Source organism: Macaca thibetana, chromosome 6 (assembly GCF_024542745.1).
Source record: "Macaca thibetana thibetana isolate TM-01 chromosome 6, ASM2454274v1, whole genome shotgun sequence".
Lineage (NCBI taxonomy): Eukaryota > Metazoa > Chordata > Mammalia > Primates > Cercopithecidae > Macaca > Macaca thibetana.
In genome coordinates, this window is record NC_065583.1 from 138,371,189 (window position 1) to 138,388,866 (window position 17,678).

The 17,678-nt window shown below is 41.8% G+C and overlaps 2 protein-coding genes and 1 non-coding gene across 4 annotated transcripts in view; 2 read left to right on the forward strand and 1 right to left on the reverse strand.

Annotated features, from left to right (window-relative positions):
* Window positions 1-17,678, reverse strand: part of NUP155 (nucleoporin 155) — a 78,919-nt gene that overhangs the window by 31,257 nt on the left and 29,984 nt on the right. For both annotated transcript variants that reach the window (XM_050794502.1, XM_050794503.1), the window contains exons 13-20: window positions 13,234-13,404; window positions 10,663-10,773; window positions 9,037-9,131; window positions 7,877-7,965; window positions 7,039-7,101; window positions 6,372-6,519; window positions 4,103-4,169; window positions 2,202-2,317 (exon numbers count right to left, since the gene is read on the reverse strand). In XM_050794502.1, the coding sequence (XP_050650459.1) occupies window positions 2,202-2,317; window positions 4,103-4,169; window positions 6,372-6,519; window positions 7,039-7,101; window positions 7,877-7,965; window positions 9,037-9,131; window positions 10,663-10,773; window positions 13,234-13,404 (860 nt within the window). The remainder of the gene's footprint in view (window positions 1-2,201; window positions 2,318-4,102; window positions 4,170-6,371; window positions 6,520-7,038; window positions 7,102-7,876; window positions 7,966-9,036; window positions 9,132-10,662; window positions 10,774-13,233; window positions 13,405-17,678) is intronic.
* LOC126957755 (U7 small nuclear RNA) lies at window positions 5,324-5,384 on the forward strand. Its single transcript, XR_007726925.1, has one exon. It is a non-coding gene; the product is annotated as a U7 small nuclear RNA (small nuclear RNA).
* The window catches only part of WDR70 (WD repeat domain 70), a 422,645-nt gene continuing 417,990 nt past the window's right edge, over window positions 13,024-17,678 (forward strand). The window contains exon 1 of the mRNA XM_050794508.1: window positions 13,024-13,028. The gene's annotated coding sequence lies outside the window, so the exon portion shown is untranslated. The remainder of the gene's footprint in view (window positions 13,029-17,678) is intronic.

Genomic DNA, 17,678 nt, shown 5'->3' on the forward strand with positions numbered 1-17,678 from the left:
TCTCACACTCCCGGCTTCAAGCAATCCTCCTGCCTTGGCTTTCCAAAGTGTTGGGATTATAGATGTGAGCCACTCTGCCCAGTCTATATATGCTTTAAAAAGATTATACTCTAATAACCCGTTAACAATTGTAAGGAGTGATGTGACTCCCCGAATGCAATGTGATTATTATTTTTTCAACAAAAAGTCCGTATTATTTTAGAGGCTTAAAAATATCCATTCTTGGCCACGCATGGTGGCTCACGCCTGTAATCCCAGCACTTTGGGAGGCCGAGGTGGGCAGATCACGAGGTCAGGAGATGGAGCCCATCCTGGCTAACATGGTGAAACCCCGTCTCTACTAAAAATACAAAAAATGTGCCAGATGTGGTGGCAGGCGCCTGTAGTCCCAGCTACTCAGGAGGCTAAGGCAAGAGAATGGCGTGAACCCGGGAGGCGGAGCTTACAGTAAGTCGAGACCACACCACTGCACTCCAGGCTGGGTGACATAGCGAGACTCCATCTCAAAAAAAAAAAAAAAAAAGGAAAAGACAAGACAAGAAAAAATCCATTCTTGCTGGGCATGGTGGATTACCTGAGGTCAGGAGTTTAAGACCAGCCTAGGCTGGGCGCGGTGGCTCAAGCCTGTAATCCCAGCACTTTGGGAGGCCGAGACGGGCGGATCACGAGGTCAGGAAATCTAGACCATCCTGGCTGACACGGTGAAACCCCGTCTCTACTAAAAAATGCAAAAAACTAGCCGGGCGAGGTGGTGGGCGCCTGTAGTCCCAGCTACTCGGGAGGCTGAGGCAGAATGGCGTAAACCCGGGAGGCGGAGCTTGCAGTGAGCTGAGATCCGGCCACTGCACTCCAGCCCGGGCCACAGAGCGAGGCTCCGTCTCAAATAAAAAAAAAAAAAAAAACAGACCAGCCTGGCCAACACAGTGAAACTCCATCTCTACTAAAAATACAAAAATTAGCTGGGCATGGTGGCAGGCGCCTATAATCCCAGTTACTCAGGAGACTGAGGCAGGAGAATCACTTGAACCCAGGAAGGGGAGGCTGCAGTGAGCCGAGGTTGCACCACAGCACTCCAGCCTGGGCGACAAGAGTGATACGCTGTCTCAAAAAAACTCCAAATGTCCATTCTTGGTTACACGCTGTGGCTCACACCTGTAATCCCAACACTTTGGGAGGCTGAGGCCAGTGGATCACAAGGTCAGGAGTTCGAGACCAGCCTGGTCAACATGGTGAAACCTTGTCTCTGCTAAAAATACAAAGAAGAACTAGCCCGGCATAGTGATGCACATCTGTAATCTAAGCTACTTGGAGGCTGAGGCAGGAGAATTGCTTCAAGCTGGGAGGTGGAGGTTGCAGTGAGCCAAGATGAAGCCTTTGTACTCCAGCCTAGGCGACAGAGCAAGAGTCCATGTAAACACATGTCCACACAAAAACTTGTACAGGAATGCTCATATCAGCACTCTTATTAGCCAAAAAGGTGAAATAACACAAATATCTATCAACTGATACACTGAGAAATGAGACAAAGTAGTAATACATGCTACAACAGTCAAACCCGGAAAACATGCTTAGGGAAAGAAATAGACACCAAAGGTTATCTGTTGCATACTTCCATTTATAGAAATGTTTCTATAAATATTCCATTTATATAAATATTTCTACAAATATTCCATTTTTATAAATATAGAAATATTCCATTAAAAAAATATAGAAACATTCCATTTTAAAAATAACATTTGTATAAATATTCCATTTATATAAATATAACATTTGTATAAATATTCCATTTATGTAAATATAAAATTTATAGAAATATTCCATTTACATAAGTATATTCATATAAATATTTATATATTACATTGTATGCTATAAATATTCCATTTATATAAATATTTATATAAATATTCCAATTTATATAAATATTCAGAAAAGGCAGATCTGTGGAGACAGAAAGATTAGTGGTTGCCAGGGACTGGGGGAAGGTCCATGAATAATAATGGCTGGTCATGGGCACAGTTTCTTCTTGGTGTGATGAAAATGTTCTGGAATTAGACAGTGGTGATGGCTGCATAACCTTATAGATACACTAAAAATACTAAACTGGACACTTTAAAAGGACCAACTTTATAGTATGCAAATTATCTCAACAAAAAATACAACGAAAAGAAAAAGATGAATTAATAAACCTTATATATTCTTACTTTGGATTTCCTAATGGTCCTCCTGCAAACTGGGAATTTCTGTCTAGAAATTCCTGTAAACCCTTTAGTTCTTGTAGCACTGACTCTAGCAGTTGGCAGGGAACACTACTTTCAATCTGTAAAAATGAAAGAATTTTCAAAAGTTTAAAAACACACCCTCTGTATAGCTATAATATAAACAATTTTAATTTTGAAATGACTATCTCTATAAATTATAAAGTTATTTCTTGCATCAATTCACACCTGTTGATCCAAATAATGCTTACATACTTCCTCTCCTGCCAGTAACACTGATGCATAATTTACAGTAAAATACAAATATTAAGAAAATATCTTGATTACTTTTATATATTTCTGTATAGTCATTACCTAGACCACAATACAGAAAATCTCCAACACCAAAGAAAGTTTCCCATGTTCCTTTGTAGCCATGAGTCATCCCACCTCTGAGGTAACTACTTTTCTTAGTCCTATCAACATAGATTAATTTTGCAAGTTTTTAAACTTCATATAAATGGAATCACATACTGTGTTAGGCAAATACATTCTTATTCTTAGAAACTTGAACTTTTTTTCTTTTTTTTGAGAGAGAGGGTCTTGTTGTTGCCTTGGAGTGTAGTGGTGCGGATCATATCTTACTGCAGCCTTGACCTCCTAAGTTCAAGTGATCCTCCTGTCTCAGCTTCCTAATTAGCTGCAACTACTGGCACATGCCACTACATCTGACTAATTTTAATCTTATTTTGTTTTGTAGAAAAGGGATCTGGCCATGTTGCCCTGGCCGGTCCTGAACTCCTGGGCTCAAGCCTTCCAAAGCACTGGGGTTACAGGCACGGGCCTCTGTGCCCAACTCATGAACTTTAAGAGCCTCACAATTAAAAAATATACAGTGGCTCACGCCTGTAATCTCTGCACTTTGGGAGGCCAATGCGGGCAGATCATTTGAGGTCAGGTGTTCGAAACCAGCCTGGCTAACATGGTAAAACCCTGTTTCTACTAAAAATACAAAAAATCAGCTGGACATGGTGGCGCGCGCCTGTAATCCCAGCTACTCGGGAGGCTGAGGCAGGAGAATCGCTTGAACTCAGAAGGCGGAGATTACAGTGGGCCGAGATTGTGCCGTTGCACACCAGCTTGGGCAACAAGAGAGAAACTCCGCCACTGCACTCCAGCTTGGGCAACAAGAGCAAAAAGCAGTCTGTAAAGTATGCCAATTCATGGAAATTAGTGCTGGGTCCATGGAGTTTTTGTTCATATATATGTCAAAGTATTACATAGTAAATTTTGAACAATATTAAGTTTCTGGAATTATCCCTCATGACACCTTATGAGGGAGATATACTACTCCCCTTCTTTTACCATGAGGTATCAGGCTCTGAAATGTTAAGTAATTTACTGATATTCAGACAATCAATGTAAGAGATGAGATTTAAACCTGAAGGTAAGCAGTTTTCTGTCCAAGAACACAAACATGTACATAAAAGAATAACCTGCCAGGTGCTGGGGCCCCCTGCGTATAATCTTAGCATTTTGGGAAGCAAGGCAGGTGGTTCGCTTGAGTCTAGGAGTTCGAGACTGGCCTGGGCAACATGGTGAAATCCTATCTCTACAAAAAATACAAAAATTACCCAGGCATGGTGGCGCACGCCTGTAATCCCAGCTACTCAGGAGGCTGAGGTGGGAGGATCACTTGACCCCAGAGGGCAGAGGTTGCAGTAAGCTGAGATTGGGCCACTGCACTCCAGCCTGGGTGACAGAGCATGACCCTGACTCAAAAAAAAAAAAAAAAGAATAACCTTTGCCATCTTATTTGTGTAATATCAACAAATGCGAAACAATCTAACCATTTATACCATCAACTGGCTACACAAAAATAACAGAGTAATATTATACAGACTTACTGCAGTGATCTCTCTGTTGCCACTCTTGAATATTCTCTCCACAACTAAGCTTGCATCCCAAATGTTTCTGGAACAAAAAATGTTTTAATGATTATGCTGTAAATAAATAAAAAGAATTACAATAAATTTTTCTCTCTAGGAACTTAATGGCTTTATTCAGTTTTTAAAACTTGCAGTGGTTTCATTTAACATTTTACTAAGCTATCTAGAAGAATGGAATACTAGAAAATTTTCATACCTGATGTACCTAAGTTTTTCAGATAATGAAATATTACTTAAGAAAAATCAAAAGGCTCTGTATAATAAATTATAAACAGGAAATGTATAAAGGGGCTCTGTTCTGTTTCATACTTTTAAGCAAATGAGATGAATGAAATCATACATCTCAAATCTGAGAGAAATATATATTAGGCACGATAGCTAAGATAATATGACAGACTGATTGCAAGAACAACCACATTTCTTTATCCCTCCCTATATCTATCCCCTTTGCAGTATGATTTTGATGTCTCTCCCCTAAAAGTGGTCTATTTCCCACCTTTTAAATCTGGGTTGGCCCTGTGACTTCTCTGGTCGAGTAAGGTGGAAAAGTGAGTGGTAAGCCAGTTCTGAGCCTAGGATAAAGGTTTTGCAAGTGTCTACTCTTTCTCAAGGAACCCTGCCACCACTAACTAAATAATCCTTGGCTGGCCTGCTGGAGGATGAGAAACCATGTGGAGAACCACTAAGCTGTTTCAGCTTAGGCCATTCTAGACCAGCTGGAAAACATAACCTTGAACATGTGAGAGTCTAGCCAAGATAAGCAGAGCTCTCTTTAACTTCACAACTGATTGCCTATCCTTGAGTTAGCCCAGCAAGACAGAACTGCCCTGTTGAACTGTAGACACATGTCACTGAGTTATGGGGAAGTTTGTAACATTGTACATTAATATGTATATAGACATACAGTTGACCTTTGAACAATATGGGCTTGAATTGTGTGGGTCCACATATACACAGATTTTTTCCCACCTATGCTACCCCAATACATCAAAACCAACCCTTCCTCTTTCTACTCCTCAGCCTACTCAGTGTGAAGACAAGGATGAAGACTTTTACGACGATCCATTGCCACTTAATGAATAGTAAATATATTTTATCTTCCTTATGATTTTCTTAATTTTTTTCTCTAGCTTACTTTATGGTAAGAGTATAGTGTATAATACATATAACACAAAATATCAGTGTCACGTCTGTTTTAGAATTTGTCTAGGAGGTTTTCTGGTTTTTACTAGACTCCCCCACACTCCTACATCATGCAAAAGTTAAAAAAAGAAAACACAAAAAACATACAAAATACGTGTTAATTGATTACTTATCAGTGAGGCTGCTAGACAGTAGGCTATTAGTAATTAAGAAAGTTGAAAGTTGTACATGAATTTCTGACTACATGAAGGCTGAGGAAGGGTGGTTGGCATCCCCTAACCCGTGTTGAGGAACAACTGTATTTTGACGCTACACACACACAAACACGGATCATGAGAGAGTGAGAGAAATAAAACACAGCAATGAGTATAGTTAGATAATAAAAACTGAATAATAGAAAAGTTTTATTGACGAAAAGTGAGCTAAAAATAAAATTTAATAGGAATAAATGAACTTTAAGAGCCTCACAATTAAAAAATATATTTGGGCTGGGCACAGTGGCTCACGCCTGTAATCTCTGCACTTTGGGAGGCCAATGCGGGCAGATCATTTGAGGTCAGGTGTTCGAAACCAGCCTGGCTAACATGGTAAAACCCTGTTTCTACTAAAAATACAAAAAATCAGCTGGACATGGTGGCGCGCGCCTGTAATCCCAGCTACTCGGGAGGCTGAGGCAGGAGAATCGCCTCATGAATCCCAAATTCAGAGTTAAAAATATTTAACTAGACTGGGCACAGAGGCTCACACCTGTAATCCCAGCACTTTGGGAGGCCGAGGTGGGTGGATCATGAGGTCAGGGGATCGAGACCATCCTGGCTAACATGATGAAACCCCGTCTCTACTAAAAAATACAAAAAATTAGCCGGGCGTGGTGGCGGGCACTTGTAGTCTCAGCTTCTTGGGAGGCTGAGGCAGGAGAATGGTGTGAACCCGGGAACCAGAGCTTGCAGTGAGCCGAGATTGCGCCACAGCACTCCAGCCTGGGCGACAGAGCAAGACTCCGTCTCAAAAAAAAAAAAAAAAAAATTAACTACTCAAGATGGGGCAAGGTGAGCAATAGTTCATTATTTCGTGACAAACTTACCCCATGATCCGAGAAAAGTAAATGCAAATACCATTGTGTTTTCCAGAATACACAATCTCTGGTCCAGTCACACAACTCATATTTGTGGCCTGAGTTGCTGGGTTTCCCAGAGCACACACTGGAGTTGACATGGCAGGAGGCTGTATACCTTGTACACACATAAGAAAAACAAATATCTTAAAAACAGAACCCATAAAATTCAGAATTCTCAATAATCCAAGTTTGTGTATCTAGACACAAAGGTATTTACAAAAATAATGAAATACATAGACATTTAATTTGGTTTTCCTTAATAAGAAGAGAGATTTATACGTGCATGGATACTCCCAGGTAGACTTGCCAGTGTTCACAATGCAGAATGAAAAGGAAACAAACTTGCAATAACTGCTTGTAATGCTGACAGTGAAACAGAACTAATTACACAGATTTTAGGGTCCAATTTAATCCTGGAACCCAAATAATGGGCTTTCCAGGCATATTATAAGAGGAGTTCTTCCTAAATAAAGGCATTCACATCCAAATGCTAAAACTTGGTTGGAGAGCGTATATTTATTTTCAAGGGAATAAGGCAAGTTCATCTTTTTCACACTAAGCATTAAGGATAACTCATAATGTCAGCACTTCAAAATGAGCAGTAGAAGCAATCCAAAACAAAGAAAAGAGGTACCCTGAGATGGTGTTCCCAAAAAGGATGGATTTGGATAGGGACTACCACTAGGAACAGGAGAACCTAAAAAAGGAAAGAAGAATATAAAGATTTAGAAAAGAACATCTCAATCTTTTGAATGTGATCAAAATTAGATACAGAAGGTATTTCTTTTTTCTTTTTTTGAGGCAGGGTCTCTTTCTGTGTCCCAGGCTGGAGTGCAGTGCCATTATCTCGGCTTGCTGCAACCTCTGCCTCCTGGGTTCAAGTGATCCTCCCGTCTGAGCCTCCTGAGTAGCTGGGATTACAGGCTCACGCCACCACAGGCCGGCTAATTTTTGTACTTTTAGTAGAGAGAGGGTTTCACCATATTGGTCAGGCTGGTCTCAAACTCCCAATCTCAGGTGATCCGCCCACTTCGGCCTCCCAAAGTGCTGGGATTACAGGTGTGAGCCATTGCGCCTGGCCACAGAAGCTACTTATAAGCATAAAAAGGACTTACATTGTCCATGATATATGCAAGAATTAGGGACTCATCTCCTAGTAAGTTTCTAACAACTCCCACCTTGGAAAACACTGATGTGGGAGTTAATTACTATTAAATCATTCATCTGTTTCCCTTTGAATATACACCAAATGAGTTACGTAAATATGATTGGTTACATCTTATTTTGCTTCCTTATGTTAAGGATTCAATATTAATAGATCACTTTTAAGAATCAGAATCTACAGATATATTCATCAATTATACAGTAGCAGTAAATAAAACATAACAAAAAGGTTTATTGACAAAAATTGCTATAAAGGTTCTAAGATTCAAACGATTAGAAACAATTTCATTTCAATGTTTCATACTCACTAGAATAGACAGGAGACCCCAAGATGGGACCAACATTACTTGGAGGCGGAAGAGTGGTTGGAAATCTCATCTGTGCTTCACCACCATACCTATTTTTATGACAAGAGGTTGAATTTATTCAGTAAAACAAACTATCCATCTTAAAAACTGGAATTGTTCCTTTTCCTGCTTAGCTTCAAAATAAATGCTTTAAACATTACAGACTTTAACGTATTGTGCTGACAGTAAAATATATGCATAAGACTTACAATATTTATTCAGTAAATATGGACTTGAAATTGCTACCAGGAAGAATTATAAGGGACTCCGATAACTTCTAAGAAAAAGATATTCAATGCATAGAATTTACTCTGTGAGTAAATGGCATTATAATTTTCGCACTAGGTTATGGTTAGATAGTATTTCAAAAAACATTTCTAACAAAATCACATTTCAAATTCTTAAATATTTTCTAAATAGAAATATCTCTTTGGTACCAAGTTTCCTTAAAATAATTCAGAAGCCTTCAATACTAATGATACATATTAAGCAGAATTGGCATAGTGTTTGGGGAAGTAAAAAAGATAGATGAGGCCGGGCGCGGTGGCTCAAGCCTGTAATCCCAGCACTTTGGGAGGCCGAGATGGGCGGATCACGAGGTCAGGAGATCGAGACCATCCTGGCTAACACGGTGAAACCCCGTCTCTACTAAGAAATACAAAAAATAGCTGGGCGAGGTGGCAGCGCCTGTAGTCCCAGCTACTCGGGAGGCTGAGGCCGGAGAATGGCGTGAACCCGGGAGGCGGAGCTGGCAGTGAGCTGAGATCCGGCCACTGCACTCCAGCCTGGGCGACAGAGCGAGACTCCGTCTCAAAAAAAAAAAAAAAAAAAGATAGATGAGACAGTAACTGAGGTAGAACAAAGTATAGAAAGTAGACAAGAAGTTACAGAACAGAATCCAGAGTTAAAGTAATAATGCATAAACTATGCTAATTTAGTTGCTTCTATTACCATTATAATCTCTCCAGATTTCAGCTTTTGCAAATGAATTTTGGTAATTTGCCTACATAGTCACTCAACTGTTTGGCAAGGCTTTAATTTATCACATTGATAATAAGATCATTTTAAAAAGTGGCCCAGTAAAAAAAAAAAAACAAATAAACAAAAAACCTTTCATATACCTAAAGAAAGCCCGAGTAGCCCAGGCAGATACTTCTCTGTCACAGGCAGCAGTGGAGCAAGCAAGAATAAGGCAAGTAGCACAAGCCTGGTCTTCCTGTAAAAAGAGGAATATTGGCCTTATATTAAATATAAACTTTTAAAATGATTTGTGTACTGCTAGATGCAATATTAAAGTCTGTATCTAGCACAGAGCAGGCGTTCAATAAATACTTGCTGACTAAATGAAATCAGTTAGTGTTAAAAAGACAAGTAAACACTACTGGTTTTATTTTAAGTTCATCAAAAGCACTAGGATTACAGAATGCTCTCTTTTCCTTTTTACCTAGATTCTGAGTTAGTTTCCACCTTATGTCTCCAATTTTCTTCCTGTGGTCTTTCTACTTTCTAGAAAATAACAATAAGTGGTAACTTTGAATACCTACCATGTGTCAGGTACTATTTTAAGAGTTTAGCATATATTAATCCTCATAACACATACTATTATAATGTATAAGGAAACTGAAGCCCAGAGAAGTCAAGTAATTTACCTCAGTGGTGGAGCTGGGATTTTTAACACAGGTGCTTTGAATCCAGGGTCTGTATACTTAACTTTGAACTATCCCAATTTTAACCATATCAATTCCAGTTATGGCTCTGAAATACTAAGATCTCTACACTGTTGCCTCAAGTTTCTTCCTCAGGTCATTAAGCCAAAACAAACAAACAAAAAAGAACTTGTCCCTAAATGTCTTGTGCTTTTAATGAAAAGGCATTTATCATATAACCTGAACAAGAAACTTACTAGTAGACTTCAATAAGAATTTATCAACAACAGGCTGGGCATGGTGGCTCATGCCTGTAATCCCAGCACTTTGGGAGGCCGAGGCAGTCGGATCCTGAGGTCAGGAAATCGAGATCATCCTGGCTAACACAGTGAAAACTCATCTCTACTAAAAATACAAAAAATTAGCCAGGAATCATGGCAGGCGCCTGTAGTCCCAGCTACTTGGGAGGCTGAGGCAGGAGAATGGTGTGAACCTGGGAGGCGGAGCTTGCAGTGAGCTGAGATCGCTCCACTGCACCAGCCTGGGAGACAGAGTGAGACTATGTCTCCAAAAAAAAGAAAAAATTATCAACAACAGAGAATAAAAATCTGAAAGCTCACTACAAGACTTACATTAATCCTGCTTTCAAATGTCAGTTCACATACAGTGACTGAGGCAAAGAAAGGAATATTGTTAAGATCATCTATTTATGGCCGGGCGTAGTGGCTCATGCCTGTAATCCCAGCACTTTGGGAGGCCAAGGCTGGTGGATCACATGAGGTCGGGAGTTCAAGACCAGCCTGACCAACAGGGAGAAACCCCGTCTCTACTAAAAATACAAAATTAGCCGGGCGTGCTGGCACATGCCTGTAATCCCAGTTACTAGGGAGGCTGAGGCAGGAGAATCGCTTGAACCTGGGAGGCGGAGGTTGCGGTGAGCCAAGATCGCGCCATGGCACTCCAGCCTGGACAACAAGAGCAAAACTCAATCTCAAAAAAAAAATCTATTTATTACAGTATTCCAGTCCCAATATACATAAACTAGGACTCCCACTGTTTGATTAAAATAGCATCACATTTTTAAAAAGTATATATAATTACCTGATGTAATTTAAAGAATCTTTCAATCTCTTCTCCATCTCCACCCACATTACTCACAAGTAGATGCCTCAGTTGATCTACAGGTCTAAGTTTATGAAACATAAGGCTCCCCTAAGAAATTTGAAGAAAGAACATGAAAAAGAGATTTACCAAGATTGGCTGATGGCAACGGACCCTGCTACCTTATTTGATAAAATAAATGAAACAAACAAAAAAAAAACCCTTCAACAATACAAAGTAGGCTGGGTATGGTGGCCCACACTTGTATTTCCAGCGCATCAGGGGGCTGAGGCAGGAGGACTGGCTGACGTGATATAAAAAGTACAACTGGTCAAAAGGATCATCTACATCTCAACTCAACCTCCAGTAGATCTATGTATCTATGAAGAAAACTTAATGCAATTGCCCCTGCAAAGCTGCCCCTGAAACCAGAGAATTACAATTAGATTATTAATTAATCAGGTTGCTACTATTTGTATCAATTTAGACAAAAAAAAAAAGCTAAAAACATAGTCATACCTTATACCAGAGTAAATTCCAAATAGATCAAACGACTTAAAGAATAAAATAGGCCGGGCGCGGTGGCTCAAGCCTGTAATCCCAGCACTTTGGGAGGCCGAGACGGGCGGATCACGAGCTCAGGAGATCGAGACCATCCTGGCTAACACCGTGAAACCCCGTCTCTACTAAAAATACAAAAAACTAGCCGGGCGAGGTGGCGGGCGCCTGTAGTCCCAGCTACTCCGGAGGCTGAGGCAGGAGAATGGCGTGAACCCGGGAGGCGGAGCTTGCAGTGAGCTGAGATCCGGCCACTGTACTCCAGCCCGGGCTACAGAGCAAGACTCCGTCTCAAAAAAAAAAAAAAAAAAGAATAAAATAGGCCGGGCGCGGTGGCTCAAGCCTGTAATCCCAGCACTTTGGGAGGCCCAGACGGGCGGATCACGAGCTCAGGAGATCGAGACCATCCTGGCTAAAATGGTGAAATCCTGTCTCCACTAAAAAATACAAAAAACTAGCCGGGCGAGGTGGCGGGCACCTGTAATCCCAGCTACTCGGGAGGCTGAGGCAGGAGAATGGCGTGAACCTGGGAGGCGGGAGCTTGCAGTGAGCTGAGATCCGGCCACTGCACTCCAGCCCGGGCTACAGAGCAAGACTCCGTCTCAAAAAAAAAAAAAAAAAAAAAAAAAGAATAAAATAGGCCGGGCGCGGTGGCTCAAGCCTGTAATCCCAGCACTTTGGGAGGCCCAGACGGGCGGATCACGAGCTCAGGAGATCGAGACCATCCTGGCTAAAATGGTGAAATCCTGTCTCCACTAAAAAATACAAAAAACTAGCCGGGCGAGGTGGCGGGCACCTGTAATCCCAGCTACTCGGAAGGCTGAGGCAGGAGAATGGCGTGAACCTGGGAGGCGGGAGCTTGCAGTGAGCTGAGATCCGGCCACTGCACTCCAGCCTGGGCGACAGAGCGAGACTCCGTCTCAAAAAAAAAAAAAAAAAAAAAAAAAAGAATAAAATAAAACCATCATAGTATTAGGTTGGTACAAAAGCAATTGAGGTTTTTTGTACCAATTAGGTTGGTACAAAAGCATCATAGTATTAGGTTGGTACAAAAGCAATTGAGTATTCGGTTGTAATGCCATTACAATCAATGGCAAAAACCTCAATTGTTTTTGCACCAATCAATAAACAAAAGGAACTACGAGTGGATTCTTTTATAAACCTTAGTGAGAGGAAGCTTTTCAACTATGACATATTTCAAATGATGGCTGGGTAGATTAGCTCTCGCCTATAATCTCAGCACTGTGGGAGGATGAGGTGGGTGGATAGCTTGAGCTCAGGAGTTTGAGACCAGCCTGGGCTTTAGTGAGATCCTGTCCCTACAGAAAATACGAAAATTAACCGGGTGTGGTGGCAAAAGCCTGTAATCCCAGCTACCCAGGAGGCTGATGTGGGAGGATTCCTTGAGCCTGGGAGGCACAGGTTGCAGTAAGCCAAGACTGTGCACCACACTCCAGCCAGGGTGAGAGTAAGACCCTGTCTAAAATAAAATAAAATAAATAAAATAAAATATCAAATAACTGATAATTTTGATTACTTACAAGCTTGTGTGCTGGGAAAAATCTCAATAAACAAAGTCAAATAACAAACCAGGAAGGCTGGGTGCAGTGGCTCACGCCTGTAATACCAGAACTTTGGGATGCCAAGACAGGTGGACCACCTGAGATCAGGAGTTTGAGACCAGCCTGGCCAACATGGTGAAACCCCGTCTCTACTAAAAATACAAAAATTAGCCAGGTGTGGTGGCGTGCGCCTGTAATCCCAGCTACTCAGGAGGCTGTGGCAGGAGAATCACTTGATCCGGGGAGGCAGAGAGGTTGCAGTGAGCTGAGATCACACCACTGCACTCCAGCCTGGGTGATGAGCGAGATCCCGTCTCAAAAAAAAAAAAAAAAAAAAAGAAAAAAAAAAAAGAAAATGATATGATTCCATTAAGCCACTACTTCAGAGTACTTGACAAAAATATTATATATTGCTTATTTTTGTCACTACCTTAACAGAATACGTACATACCTGTGCTGAGAGGAGAACAAATTTCTTCGGAGGTAACATGTGCTGCTGTACAACAACTGGTGAATCAGTTATTGGAATATGATCCTTGTTTAAGGGTGTAATTATTTTATCTACTTTCAATTCATCTATCGCAGAAAGAGCCCAGGAATGACCATCAACACGGGTTGTCATCTACATAAAAGAAATAAATGTTTTACACATCATATTGAAGTTACACAATGCAAAAGAAAAAACTACAGACTTAAATAAGTAAATTTAACAAATAGTACATTAACATGAATATTTTCAAAAGTATTACGTAATTTTCTACTATCTTTTTTTTAATCAGGTATTTTTCTGGGGTTTTTCTTTTATTTTTTTTGAGACGAAGTTGTCTAGGCTGGAGTGCAGTGGTGTGATCCTGGCTCACTGCAACCTCCGCCTCCCGGGTTCAAGTGATTCTCCTGCCTCAGCCACCCCAGTAGCTGGGATTACAGCCATATGCCACCACGCCAGCTAATTTTGTATTTTTAGCAGAGACAGGGTTTCTCCATGTTGGTCTGGCTGGTCTCGAACTCTTGACCTCAGGTGATCCGCCCACCTCGGCCTCCCAAAGTGCTGGGATTACAGGCATGAGCCACCGCACCTGGCCTCTGGGTTTTTTTTTTTTTTTTTTTTTTTCCTGAGACAGTATCTTACTCTGTCACCCAAGCTGGAGTGCGGTGGCATGATCACAGCTCACTGCAACCTCGACCTCCTTGGGTTCAGCTGATTCTTCCACCTCAACCTCCCAAGTAGCTGGGACTACAGGAGAATGCTACCATGCCCGCCTAATTTTTCTATGTTTTGTATAAACAGGGTTTTACCGTGTTGCCCAGGATGTTCTCAAACTCCTGGGCTCCTGCAGTCTGCCCATCTTGGCCTCTCAAAGTGCTAATCAGGCATTATCTTTTTTTTTTCCTGAGACGGAGTCTCACCCTGTCGCTGAGGCTGGAGTGCAGTGGCGTAATCAGAGCCCACTGTAGCGTCTGCTTCCCAGGTTCAAGTGATTCTCCTGCCTCAGCCTTCCAAGTATGTGGGATTACAGACGCACAACAGCACGCCCGGCTAATTTTTGTATTGTTATTAGAGACCGGGTTTTGCCATGTTGGCCAGGCTAGTCTCAAACTCCTGACCTCAGGTGATCCACCTGCCTTGGCCTCCCAAAGTGCTAGGATTACAGGCGTGAGCCACTGCGTACACCATAAGCAGACATTTTCTACACTAATACATAAATCTGTTTGTACTAGAAGACAAGGGCAAACTTTTCTCAAGATAAACTGTAAATACTCTTTAATAAGATTATAATTTTCTCAATCCAATAACTACCATCTACCATGTTTCCAGGATTGATTAAATCTGCTAAGATACTATCTTTCCTTTAAAAAGTATATTACCAGCTGTATTTTACTGGCTGGGTGGTGTGGCTCACACCTATAATCCCAGCACTTTGTGAGGTGGAGCGGGCAGATTACCTGAGGTCAGGATTTTGAGACCAGCCTGGGCAACGTGGTGAAACCCCGTCTCTACTAAAAATAGAAAAATTAGCTAGGCGTGGTGGCACAGGCTTGTAATCAATCCCAGCTACTCAGCAGGCTGAGGCAGGAGAATTTGTTGAGCCTGGGAGATGGAGGTTGCAGTGACCTGAGATCATGCCACTGCACTCCAGCCTGGGTGACAGAGTAAGACTCTGTTGCCAAATTAAAAAAAAAAAAAAAAGGCCGGGCGCGGTGGCTCAAGCCTGTAATCCCAGCACTTTGGGAGGCCGAGACGGGCGGATCACAAGGTCAGGAGATCGAGACCATCCTGGCTCACACAGTGAAACCCCGTCTCTACTAAAAAAATACAAAAAACTAGCCAGGCGAGGTGGCAGGCGCCTGTAGTAGTCCCAGCTACTTGGGAGGCTGAGGCAGGAGAATGGCGTAAACCTGGGAGGCGGAGCTTCCAGTGAGCTGAGATCCGGCCACAGCACTCCAGCCTGGGTGACAGAGCAAGACTCCGTCTCAAAAAAAAAAAAAAAAAGTATTTTACCAGCCTAGACAACATAACGAAATCCCATCTCTACAAAAAATAAAAAACTACCTCAGTGTGGTGGCATGTGCCTGTATTCCTAGCAACTCAGAAGTCTGAGGTAGGAGGACTGCTTGAACCCAGGAGTTTGAGGCTGTAGTGAGCTATCATGCCACTGCACTCCACTCCAGAGCAAGACCCTGTCTCACAATAAAAAAAAAAAAGTATTTTAATCCTTTAAAATACTTTATAATAAAAATTTCAAGCAGCCAAAAATGTTGAAAATACAGCAAAAGTCCACATACCCAATACCTAGATTCAACAACTGTTAGCAGTTTGCCATGTCTGCATTCTCTCTCTTCCTGTATATTTTTGTTTTATTGTACTATTTGAAAGTATAGACATCATTTATCACTCTTAAATACTTTTATACGTATCTCCTAAAAATAAGAATGTTTTCTTACAAACCATATAACAACATTTAAAAATGTTATTGGCTGGACGAGGCGGCTCACGCCTGTAATCCCAACACATTGGGAGACCAAGGCAGGGGGATCCCTTAAGCTTAGGAATTCAAGACCAGCAGGGGTTACATGGCAAAACCCCGTTTCTACTAAAAATACAAAAAAATCAGACAGGCGTGGTGGCATGTGCCTGTAGTCCCAGCTATTTTTTGGGGGGGTGGGCGGCGGTTGGGTGCTGAGGTGGGAGGATTCCCTGAGCCTGGGAAGCAGTTGCAGTGAGCTCTGATTGTGCCACTGCACTCCAGCCTGGGCAACAGAGTGAAACCCTGTGTCAAAAAAAAAAAAAAAAAAAGTTATCAATTCCCTAATATAGTGTAACACCTAGCCAATATAAAATTTACCCTGCTGTTCCAATGTCTTTTTTTGGTAACTAGGATTTGATCAAAGCTCATACACTATTCTTGATGAGTTTTTTTTGTTAAAAACAAAAGTTCACCTTTGTTTAAGAAAAACTCAAATATTAAATCAAATTATATGACATGTAGTATTTGTTCTAAAAAAAAAAAAAAAAGTTAGGTGAACACATCTGTAATCCCAGCACTTTGGGAAGCCAAGGTGGGAGGATCGCTGGAGCCCAGGAGTTCAAGACCAGTCTGGGCAAAATAGTCAGACCCCGTCTCTACAAAAAAAATTTTTTTTTTTTTTTTTTGTGAGACAGAGTCTCACTCTGTCACCCAGGTTGGAGTACAGTGGCGCGATCTCAGCTCACTGCAAGCTCCGCCTCCCGGGTTCACGCCATTCTTCTGCCTCAGCCTCCCCAGTAGCTGGGAGTACAGGTGCCGCCACCACACCCAGCTAATTTTTTGTATTTTCAGTAGAGGGTTCACCATTTTAGCCAGGATGGTCTCGATCTCCTGACCTTGTGATCCACCCACCTCGACATTACGCTGGGATTACAGGCATGAGCCACCACACCTAGCTTACAAAAAATTTAAAAATTGGCTGTATGTGGTAATGCACACCTGTAGTCCCAGCTACTTGGAAGGCTGAGGTGGGAGGACTGCTTGGGCCTGGGCAACAGGGTGAGACACTGTCTTTTTTAAAAGAGTTAAAAAAAAAAAAAAAAAAAAAAAAAAAGCTAACATTTATGGAATGGTGCTTCCAAGGAGTGCCAGGCATTGTTCTGAGTGCTTTACACACATGAGCTCATTTAGTCTCATAACTCCATAGTGGCAGATATGATTATAACGATTATAGAGGAATAAACAGCCAAAAACGTGTCCTCTGCTCCACAGTTTTGAGGAAATAGAGACAGGATTAAAATCATTATCCCCCACCAGCACAAAATCCCAACCAGGACAGGGTTTATATCTTATTAAGTTCTGAATCCTCACAGTTTATCACAGCACAAGGCTGGTAGTACATGCTCAGTAAAGCTCAAAGAATAAAGGAAAGAAGAAGAAGGGCACTCCTTATCTCCCTCCTGCTCCTACCCCAGCTCTTTGAACCTTGTCAGAAATTTGGTAGAGATCATGCAGACAATACTCCCATCCCTGGGAGTTCTGCTTTTCCTCCTCCCACTTACACACACCTTTTGCCAGTCCCATCTGGAAGGGTTCAAATTTAAGAACTACCAGAAAACCACTAGTTTTCTGCGAAAACTAGAAGCAAAATGCCTGTGAAGAGGTAGCTTCAAAGACACAGTACCAGACATTCACACCCCACTAGGGGCTGGTTTATCTGGTTTGATCAGCAGCCTCAGTCGGCTATGCAGGACTATTTAGGAGGACAGGCAGGAGTGAGCAGAGGACACCAAGGGGATGGAGACAGGTAGCCTCCCCTCACCTCCTTACAAACTGGGGACTAGGATGGGCAGCTGGGGGCAGGGGGCAGTCCGTGGGTTCACAGCAGCCTCGGCCCTCACCTAGGAAGACCATATCCACTTCATGATGT